At 35.4% G+C, this 10692-nt stretch overlaps 2 protein-coding genes across 2 annotated transcripts; both read left to right on the top strand.

The window, feature by feature from the left end:
- The first annotated feature begins 484 nt into the window (after positions 1 to 484).
- On the top strand, positions 485 to 5017 carry LOC143908360 (leukotriene A-4 hydrolase-like). The gene is made up of 10 exons (XM_077425996.1): positions 485 to 676; positions 1109 to 1224; positions 1309 to 1490; positions 1588 to 1699; positions 1769 to 1837; positions 2013 to 2301; positions 2440 to 2747; positions 2907 to 3164; positions 3257 to 3540; positions 3608 to 5017. Exons 1-10 carry the CDS (start codon positions 619 to 621, stop codon positions 3870 to 3872), a joined length of 1941 nt encoding a protein of 646 aa, XP_077282122.1. The 5' UTR covers positions 485 to 618; the 3' UTR covers positions 3873 to 5017.
- A 1766-nt stretch (positions 5018 to 6783) lies between these two features.
- Positions 6784 to 10674, top strand: Sec61alpha (SEC61 translocon subunit alpha). The gene is made up of 8 exons (XM_077423390.1): positions 6784 to 6950; positions 7205 to 7272; positions 7583 to 7648; positions 7756 to 7966; positions 8040 to 8297; positions 8384 to 8550; positions 8694 to 9083; positions 9167 to 10674. Exons 1-8 carry the CDS (start codon positions 6944 to 6946, stop codon positions 9428 to 9430), a joined length of 1431 nt encoding a protein of 476 aa, XP_077279516.1. The 5' UTR covers positions 6784 to 6943; the 3' UTR covers positions 9431 to 10674.
- Positions 10675 to 10692: the final 18 nt, after the last annotated feature.

Genomic DNA, 10692 nt, shown 5'->3' with positions numbered 1-10692 from the left:
ATGATAATTAGAGAATAATAATTATGAAAAAATTGCTTGAAGGTGTATTCATGATTGTCATACAGAATGAATGTTATTTATTGCAATTGTACTTTGTTAAGGATCAAACATATTCTTTGGCAATTTATTTAAAAAAAATAATTTACTCGATCGAAAACTTTTTATAAGAACTTTATTACATAAATCTTAAAGAGCAAACAAATATTTTAAAAAAGTTTTTATTTTACAAAGTGGTGCCTCAGCCGTATCGCCGAGCTGCTTTTTTTTAAGCTATAGACGCTCCCACTATATACATGTACATTATATCGTTATATTATTATATATTGTTACTTATTAATTTTAGTGTAAATCGTGCGTTAAGAAAAATATATATTTATTGTGCATATTTGATTTGCCAAACGTAACCGTCGACTGTTTGTGCGGTACATGAAAGTCACTTTATACTCTAACAAATAAACAAATATATTGTTAAACACGAGAAAATTTAAACGTTGAAGGTAGGACAGTAGGAGAGGGATCAGTTGGAGAGGGAAGAAAGCGTGCGATACTGTTCTTAATTTGATAACATAGTTATTCTATTGTCGGTACGCATTTGGAAAGGATCACACAAATTTTAAAATGGATCCACTACCGCAGCCACCTGCAGGAGATATTCCGTATTCTTATTCGAGACCAGGTATATTAATTACGTAATTATTTATATAAGTATAATATTAAATATTAAATCTTTATATTCGTTATGTTTTCTAAAGAAAATAAAACACTGATATATCGGATAATTACAAGTTTATCAGTATTGAAAGGCGACGCTGTCGTTCGTATTTCAAAGTTTTTAAATATAATTCCCACAATTTTGTAAATTATGCCATTATTTTACTGTAGGTCATTGTTTCTTTAAATACGAAAAATGTATGTTAAACATTTCATAACGCTATTGAAATTTCTCTACTAAATTCTCTATTAAAAACTATATCCTATATAGGGTTTTAAAATTATATTTGTAATTGTAATACATTATATTTCTCGACACGTACTTTTAATTATTATTTATATATTGCCTCGTTAAGTATTTGAATAAATTTCAGTTTCTATATTTGTCATTTGTTAGATCTCGTTACTGTGACTCACACCCACTTAGAATTATCCGTGAATTTCAAACGTCATGTTCTTAAAGGCAAGGCAATATTGTTCATAAAGAAGAAAGCGTCGACGTGTAACGAACTAGTTAGTAAACATTTTTTTTCAATTTTAGTATACACACATATATGTATATATATTTCAGTTTAGTTAATAACATCAAGCAATTAGGTTTTAGATACCTACAAACTTAAAATATCTGATGTCAAAAAAGGTATCTATGGTTTAACTTTTACTCATGTTGAAAATCCGCATGATGATAACTTTGGCAGTAAATTGATTATTGAGCTACCAGACGTGGGTAGTGCAGACCCAGGCCCTTCAACCTCTAAAAAACCAAAAAGTGATGATATGTAAGTATAGAATATGTTTGACTAGTACATAGATTTTCGAAATTATTGATACAGAATTCTATATGTATATATGACGATGTATACATCGTATTTGCAGTTATAAAATTCAGGTTATATATGAGACAAGTCCAGAATCTCCTGCACTGTATTGGCTAGAACCTCATCAAACTTCCGATGGTATACATCCCCTCTTGATATCTAACAGCAAGGTGAATTATAAAAGAATGATTTAGTTCTCCTGTATCAACGTTAGTACTCACAAATTAATATATTTTCAGTTTACATATGCCAGAGCTATATTTCCCTGTCAAGATACACCATCATATAGAATGACATTCTTTTCGAAGGTAAGAATCTAAACACAGTATGCATTTCGTATTTATTTGTAAGCACAGTAATGTCTGATTGATTGACATTGATATTATTAATAAAAGTAATAAAACGTCAATATTTACTATTTTATTTATTTACAGAATGGTTTACCTATTCAAATTTTATTGATGTTTACTTTACATTTTTTAGATTATTGTACCAAAAAATCTTAACCTTAACGTTATTATGATGCCTGGGCGTAGAGACATATATAAAAAGGATGATGAAGTTGAATACACTTTTATCTCACGACCTACAACAATAGCAACGCATGAGATATATATTATAGTAGGTTCACTAAATAATTTGCACGAAATGAGTAGCGACGATGTATCTCTAGACATTTGGGCTGAAAAAGAACCTTGTGAGCGGTGTAGAGCATTTCTTAATAAAATTATGGACATCCTGTATAACATAAAAAAGTCGTATGGTTTCTTTGGTAATATTTCAACTTAATTTGTCGTTTCACTTTATATGTACAATATGTTTATATGCATTTTATTTTATAAAAAATTGTCGGTCTTGTTCCTTTTATTATTATCTTATTTTTAATATATTTATAAAATAATATCTATAGGTAAATCAGTTAATGTATGTGTGCTTCCACCAAATGTGCCGGAATTCGATATGCAATATCCTTCTATGACATTCGTGTCATCAAGTTTACTTGAAGGACAGTATTCTATAATCGATACAATTGTTCAAAACGTCATTGAGAGCTGGATAGGGGGGATAATTGCGATTAACAATTTCAAACACTTGTGGTTGATTAAAGGCCTTAGTACATTCATTTATAGGAATCCTAAAAATAATAAAATAATCGACGATGAAAACAAATTTCGCAGGGATTTGGAAATGAAAAGCATTAACAATGTGCTGAATATGGTAAAGTATTAATTTTGCTTGGATAAAAAATTACAGAAAGGAATGTATTGAATATATTGATTGATAATATTTTCCACTTCATACGTGTGCTTTCTACTTCATATGCATTTCTGCTACATACTTACTACACTATTTTATGAAACTGAATTACTATTACAGCCGGAGTTATTAAATAACATCCCTTTAGTACCTGTTTTTACGAAGAATTTATTGCCCAAGAATATTATCAAGTACGTGTCGGAAAAAGGGTGTGTGTTTTTGAATTTTTTACAAGATATGTTAGGTGGCCCCGAAGAATTCAAAGATTTTCTTGTTAGTGTATGGCCATTTTTTGAAAAGCGTGAAATCCGTGAAGCGACTGATTATTTTAAGAATCGTCTGATATCATATTTTTCCAGAAAAGGAAAAGACATCGGGGTAACATGATTTTTATGAAAATAAATTAGTTCTTAGTTTTTAGTTTTTTAGTTTATTAATAGCGAATAACAACTTTTATCTTGTGGTTATAGGTATTAAATGCTATAGAATGGGATAAATGGCTTAATAAACCAGGTTTTCCTTCTTATCCCTATACCTATGAGAAAAATAAAACTCATTGGCAACGTCAAGCAGACCTGTGGATCGCACAAGATGATACACTGAGTTTTGATAGGATTGGACTGGAGCAGTCTAATGATCTCGCTATAATAGAATTTTTAACCTATTTACTTACATTGTCTACGGTTCTGACGGCAGGCCAGTTACAAGAGATAGAACGTGAATTTCTGCGTGACCAGAATATTTGTGAAATAAGGTAAATATACTTTTCTATTTTCAGATTGTTTTGTAGTTGAGTAACATATCGCGCACGTATCTCGCAGGTTTCTCTGGCTGCGATTGTGTATCAAAAGTGAATGGTTAAATCACGGACAAATACAAGAAGACGCTTTAAATTTTGCCTGCAGCGAATATTGTATGCCGAAATATGCCTGCCCAATATTCCGCGATTTGTACAATTTGGCTCAAACTCGTATAATGGCCATCAAGTCACGGTTTAAGGAGCGTGATAATCGTTCTAAAATGCTTCCCGAAACCATAAAAGAATTGGAATCCATTCTTCAGGTTAAATTGGATGGTCGAACATAAAAAATTATATACAACACAAATGATTTATATATATTAACTGACGGAAGATGATATGTCGAAAAAGAAGTTAAAATAAGTTTGTCTTGATTGATACAAAATGACATACAGGTATACAGCCAATTTGCGCTTTACGGCCGATATTGCTTACTATTAACTTCACTCCTCTCGTTTCGTGGCATACATGTTGTTCACGGAACCATAAAAGGTTCGAGCTAAGCTAAGAGAAGGTATTAACTTATAAATCGTATGCCTGTGTGAAACTTTGGCGAGTTTGCGCTGGTGTATTCACTGGTCATAATTGTTATTATATATGCATATAAAATCCATGTAATAATATAATATAATATAATATATTGTACATATATATATATATATATATTTATATAATTATAAATTATATGTAATATATGTATAATTATATAATATGTAATATATATCCTATTACACACCACACACATACACAAACACTCAGGCGCGCGCGAGGGCGCACTATTTATAGCTACACTGAGAAAAAATATTTATTGAAAAACGCAAAATGTATTTCATCAAACTAAAATATTTAGTCTGATATACATTTAACTAAAGATTTGTTAAAGTAACTAATTTTTACTTAAAAATGTTGATGAATGACATGAATAAACTATTGAATAACTATATACATCTCTTAGTTATACATAACTTAATAATTGTTTAATCAACCATTGGATCAACAATTATACAAATTTAGTCCGCGCGTACAGTCAATATTCTTTTTCTGAATGTAATACCATCCCTGAGCTCAAGCATCTTATGTTTCCGCAAACAGCCTAGATGCTACGAAACCCGAGGAGGGAAGATGTAGTAGGTATAAGATCGGCTGAATTGTGCAAACCAGCTCTAGGCCTGTTCTATGATGTAACATTTTATATTATATTCTGTCTTATATCATTAAATTTATATTTTAATGACAATTGTTCGAAATTTCTAACAAACAAATATTCAAGAGAAGAAATAAAAAAATCAATGTGTATTATATAGAAGAATTTTTTGTGTAATTTTTTTTGTACGATATATTAATGTCATCAGTATCTTCTAAATATAACTGAATAATTATCCATATGTAATTCTGTTCCTCTAGCTATTCTGCATAGAGATATTAAAATAAAGCTTATAATATAACAGTAATAATAGGTGTACACTTTTACCTATAATATTAAAGTTAAATAGCGCGTACCGCGCGTCTGTATGTCTAGTTAAGTAGACAAAAATTAATTTACGGAATATTTCGATATATATAAGTACTGAAAATCTTTTAAATTTATTTATTTTAATAAATAAATGTGTGTGTGTGTGTGTATTGTAAAATTTCAGTTTTGTATTTTGATATTATTGAATTATTTATTATTATTTCAGTTATTTCTTTATTGCGATGTGTTAGAAGATTTATATAGTTTTGTTTGAAAAACATCTATTGAAAGACGCATATAGTTTACAGAATTTATTTCCGTTTTCAAATTTATCGTCTCGAACAATACAACTTTTTAAATATACTTCTTAATACATATTTAAGCTATTAAAATTTACTTCGCATTGCTCTACATCTTATACTAAATTGGTATATGTACCTATATATACGCACATACAACACAGTACTACGTGTATAGCGATATGTCATCATTAAATTTTTTTGTTGCGTAATATCTTAATTCTCGAAATCTATATATATATATATATATATATATATATATATATATATAAATAAACAAATATCTTGAGTGATTGACTGACTCATCAACGTCCAGCCTAAACCCCTAAATCTAGAAACTCATGAAATTGGGGGCGCATATTCCTGCCATGTTGTAACCATCCACTAAGAAAGGAGCTTTACAAGTTCAACCCCTAAAGGGCCGGGTGAAACGAGGTAAAATACGTTTTCACGAATTTCTCCATATCTCTTAAGCCCGATGAAATATCGACTTGGTTATTTTTATTTAAAGTAGTTACATACCGTAGCGTATATCAAGCTATATCAATAAATACCGATACAATTTACATTGCCCGTCGACCGTACTCGCGAAGGACTACTTTATTAGATGTAGGACGATTGACGGGTAGGGCGTTGGTATAGCTTATACTTAGTCGGTATGGCTATACTTAGTTTAGGAGAACCTTTGAACACGAATTGAAAATGATAATAATCATAATGACACGTAATAATACTTGAAGTTTTATTGTATTAAAAATTAGTTACAGATAATAATATGCACTGTGTTGTTGCATTAAAAACTTATTGATATCGTACTGTTCTTATTTATAAACGCAATACGCAGAAAAACAATTAAACAAAATAATAAAACGATTGTCAATGAGGCGTTTAATTAAAAATAAACATAGAATAGATTTTCTACGCATTTAAAGAAAAAATATTGAGATTCTTATAAAATATATTTATCTTCAAGAGCTTTTTCAAATCTCTTTGTAGTTACACGCAGTTAAATTTCACATTTGAAATAGCGTGAAACATTTTTCGAGCCTGCTGTTATGCAACCCGTCGTGCATCGCTGCCTAATGGAGGATTCACACTTCGTTCGATGTTCGACGTACGACGATCCGACATCCAATAGGAAATTTTTGTCTCTAATATAATAAATTCTGTTATTGGATGTGTCGGATCGTGGTACGTCGAACATCGGGCGTGATCGGACGCAATGTGAATCCTGCTCCATCAATCCTCCATTATCCTCGGGGCCATCTCGAGAGAAAAGAAAATTTACCCAGAGTCGATAAGATCTTTTAATTACAGTCAATTATCGACCGGCGCGCGGGGCGCGTCATCTGACGGCGGGCGGCGGAAGCGCGAGCGGAAGCGTGCCGGCCAACATCATCAGGTCACGTGACACTGTCATATTGATACGTGTCGGTGGGGTGAGCCACGACTCCGGACTCCGCTACGCTTTGGCAGTCGTGCATACGCGGCCGCGCTCGTGCGCTTGATGAGAGGCACGCTTCGCAACGGTGTCGATTCTCGGAATCCTGTGAGGGAAGGTCACTCGATCCGTGGTGCTTAGGACAGACGTGTCGACGCAGACAAGATGGGATGTGAGTATATACTCGCCGCTTTTTTACACAGTCAGAGAAACTCCGGCCCGTCGTGCGCAGCGGATTCGCGTTCGCCGCCAACCTCTTTCTCTCTCTCTCTCTCTCTCTCTCTCTCTCTCTCTCTCTCTCTCTCTCTCTCGGCGCCCGTAACCTCCTCCGCAACATATTGCTGGCGGCGCGAATCCGCCTGACGTACGGGCGCCCGAAACGCACCTGGACGCGCTAAACCGCTTCTCTGCTCCTTCTGATTTCAGTCAAATTTCTCGAGGTGATAAAGCCGTTCTGCAGTATACTGCCGGAAATAGCGAAGCCGCAACGGAAGGTAAAGCCCCGCGCGAGAGACGCGCGGTCTATTTCCGTCTCTCTCACGTATTTACAGTTTCGCGTACCGTTTTTCCTAAATTCCACGATCGCCCCGGGCGTGCGTAAGCACGAGACGGGGCGAGATGCTCCTTACCATCTGTTTGTGACACCCGTTCGTGACACTGTAATAAGGTGTAGAAGTGGTCTTGATTGAAACTAGAATTTTCCTTGACATCTTTTTCCTCGTGCTTCACTGTTAATATCTCCGCAGCATTTTAATGTATATTAATCATATTGAGATGGAGTCATGTTTCTGTATCTTTCCACAGATCCAGTTCAGAGAAAAAGTACTATGGACGGCAATTACATTATTTATCTTCTTAGTATGTTGCCAGGTGAGTCGACGGACCTTTGTTTCAAATAATAATGCAGAAGGAAATTGGCTGAAAATAGCTTTAAGCCGTCGCGAATAAATACAAATGCATAATCTTGTTAATTTCAGATTCCGTTGTTCGGTATCATGTCTTCGGACAGCGCGGATCCATTCTATTGGATTCGCGTGATACTTGCGTCAAACAGAGGAACCCTTATGGAATTGGGTATCTCGCCGATCGTTACTTCGGGTCTTATTATGCAGCTGCTTCACGGTGCGAAGATTATTGAGGTCGGCGATACTCCAAAAGATAGAGCGTTATTCAACGGCGCGCAGAAATGTAAGTACATATTCATTTCAGTATGGTACTGCTCAAATGGAGCAGCAATAACGTTTGTTTTATTTTTACGCAGTATTTGGCATGGTTATTACCGTTGGACAAGCCATCGTTTATGTAATGACCGGAATGTACGGTGATCCGACTGAAATTGGAGCTGGTGTCTGCCTCTTGATTATCATCCAGTTATTCGTCGCTGGACTTATCGTATTGCTGTTGGACGAGCTTCTCCAGAAAGGATATGGATTGGGGAGCGGAATATCTCTCTTTATCGCCACCAATATTTGCGAGACCATTGTGTGGAAAGCATTCTCGCCAGCCACAGTCAACACCGGTAACTTTCTCGTTATTAGAAAAAAAATCGTAATAAAAGCATCGATTATCTAAACAACTAAAATTATATTTTTGTACACTTAATAGGTCGTGGTACTGAATTTGAAGGAGCTGTAATCGCGCTGTTCCATTTGCTGGCTACCAGACAGGACAAAGTCCGAGGCCTCCGTGAAGCGTTCTACAGACAAAATCTTCCAAATCTGATGAATCTCCTCGCCACCATTCTAGTGTTCGCTATCGTTATTTACTTCCAGGTAAATTGCTGATAGGTCACAGAACATTTGCACAAGCTATAAAGTTTATATTAATTTCTTCTAATACTGGTCTTCGAACAAAAAAGTATCAGGTTGTTGTAAGTAACGACTGGACTCGAGAAATCAAATCACTTTATTTTTAGGGCTTCCGTGTGGATCTTCCGATCAAATCCGCCAGATACCGCGGCCAATACAGCAGCTATCCGATCAAACTGTTTTACACGAGCAATATCCCGATTATCCTGCAGTCGGCTTTGGTGTCCAATTTGTACGTCATCTCTCAGATGTTGGCCGTCAAGTTCCAAGGAAATCTTATAGTGAATCTGCTAGGCGTTTGGTCGGATGTCGGGGGCGGAGGACCCGCCAGATCGTATCCGGTTGGCGGATTGTGTTATTACTTATCACCTCCAGAATCGGTGGGTCACATCCTTCAAGATCCTGTCCATGCCATGCTCTACATTCTCTTCATGCTCGGCTCGTGCGCTTTCTTCTCCAAGACGTGGATCGAGGTCTCCGGGAGCTCGGCAAAGGATGTTAGTATAACTTTCACTGAAAGACGGTATGAATCTTCTCGACGAAGTGTAAAAATTTACGATATGCATTATTGAACTTTTAGGTTGCTAAACAACTGCGAGAACAGCAGATGGTGATGCGAGGCCACAGAGATAATTCCATGATTCGCGAACTAAATCGATACATCCCGACCGCCGCTGCGTTCGGCGGGCTATGTATCGGGGCTCTCTCCGTACTGGCGGACTTCTTGGGCGCGATCGGTTCCGGTACCGGTATATTGCTCGCTGTCACAATCATATACCAATACTTCGAGATCTTTGTGAAGGAGCAAAGTGAAATGGGTGGCATGAGCACGTTACTCTTCTAAACTTAATAAAACCTATAGACTTGAAAAGTGAACTTTTTTAATTCTGAAGAACTGAGTAATAATTTATTGTAAAGTAAGAGAGTCGGATTGGCAGCTGTGTGTTTATGTCAAGGCTCATAGAATGGATAGACAAACGCCGGCGCCAGACGAAAGTTCCCCGTTGTTATAAAAAGTCGCACATATTTAACTTACCATTGGTATATTGTTGATTCTCTGCTCAAAAGATTATATTGTCGATGACATTACTTAAGAAAGAAAAAGTATATATGTGCTTCTTTTACGCATAATATATTAACGTGACCATTGACACGCAATATATTTTGAAATCTATTCTGGAAATAATATTGTTTTACATTACCACTTATGATATCTTTGTTCATGCATTACCGAGAAAAAGAGAGAACGTACCCTTTATTTTTACATTAAACATTATAGATTCTACGCTGTGTCAAACGGTACACGAAGCACCAACTGATAGAGGCGAGATACATTGACGGAGCGTAGAGAGAGCATATAAAAACACGAACATAACATTTAATGCTCGCAAATGCAAGCGTGGAAGATCGTGTGTACACCGCCGTGCTTGCATTGTAAGATGTAATATCTTTCGTACAACGAGCAAAACGTGTACATAGTAAGACAGTAATTAAATATTTTCAACATTTTTTACTAGCGTTTTGGGCTCTGTGATTTGAAGCAGACAGACCCGCGTGGAAGACTCAAGTGGCGCAAAAGTAAAATCGCGACCTTTATATATGAATTGAACCGATTTTGCATACGATTATACGAAATAATCCATTTCAGTTAGGACGAGACACCCACCTAGGGTATTCGTGCAAGCAATTCGAACAGCGTTCGTTCACCTTAGGTACCATCCATTCCTGTATTGATAATAATGCGAAGTAAATTAATTTGTTTCTTACATATGTATTTAGGAGGAGAGGATGTGCTTTTATAAATATTACAAAACATGTATATTTTTCTTTTCGTCTTCCTTGTTTCATTTCCTCAACTTCACCATCGCGTTTTGTTATGCATAATCCGCACTGTGTGGATAATCTCATCACGATTCGCTGAATGACCCTTTCCGAGAGTTGTAGAACAAATTCCTACCCATATTATTAATTGAGAATTATAACGCTCGATTATATCATAAAAAGAAGGATCCATATATTATGTAATGTGTTAAATACTTAAAAAACAGAATGTACACAAGAAACCAGTAAAGATTACTTCCTATTTTATACAGTGTGTGATTGTGT

Source organism: Temnothorax americanus, unplaced genomic scaffold (assembly GCF_048541705.1).
Source record: "Temnothorax americanus isolate GAGA-0224 unplaced genomic scaffold, ASM4854170v1 Scaffold11, whole genome shotgun sequence".
Taxonomy (NCBI): Eukaryota; Metazoa; Arthropoda; class Insecta; order Hymenoptera; family Formicidae; genus Temnothorax; species Temnothorax americanus.
The sequence above is the reverse complement of the archived record's forward strand: the minus strand, read 5'-3'. Positions and strand labels throughout refer to the sequence as shown.

Coding starts and splice junctions, on each gene's coding strand:
- LOC143908360 (XM_077425996.1), top strand. CDS start 619: ATGGATCCACTACCGCAGCCACCTGCAGGAGATATTCCGTATTCTTAT. Junction 677..1,108: donor GTATTCTTATTCGAGACCAG/GTATATTAATTA, acceptor GTCATTTGTTAG/ATCTCGTTACTGTGACTCAC. Junction 3,165..3,256: donor GAAAAGGAAAAGACATCGGG/GTAACATGATTT, acceptor TTGTGGTTATAG/GTATTAAATGCTATAGAATG.
- Sec61alpha (XM_077423390.1), top strand. Junction 7,649..7,755: donor TCTTCTTAGTATGTTGCCAG/GTGAGTCGACGG, acceptor TGTTAATTTCAG/ATTCCGTTGTTCGGTATCAT. Junction 8,551..8,693: donor CTATCGTTATTTACTTCCAG/GTAAATTGCTGA, acceptor CTTTATTTTTAG/GGCTTCCGTGTGGATCTTCC.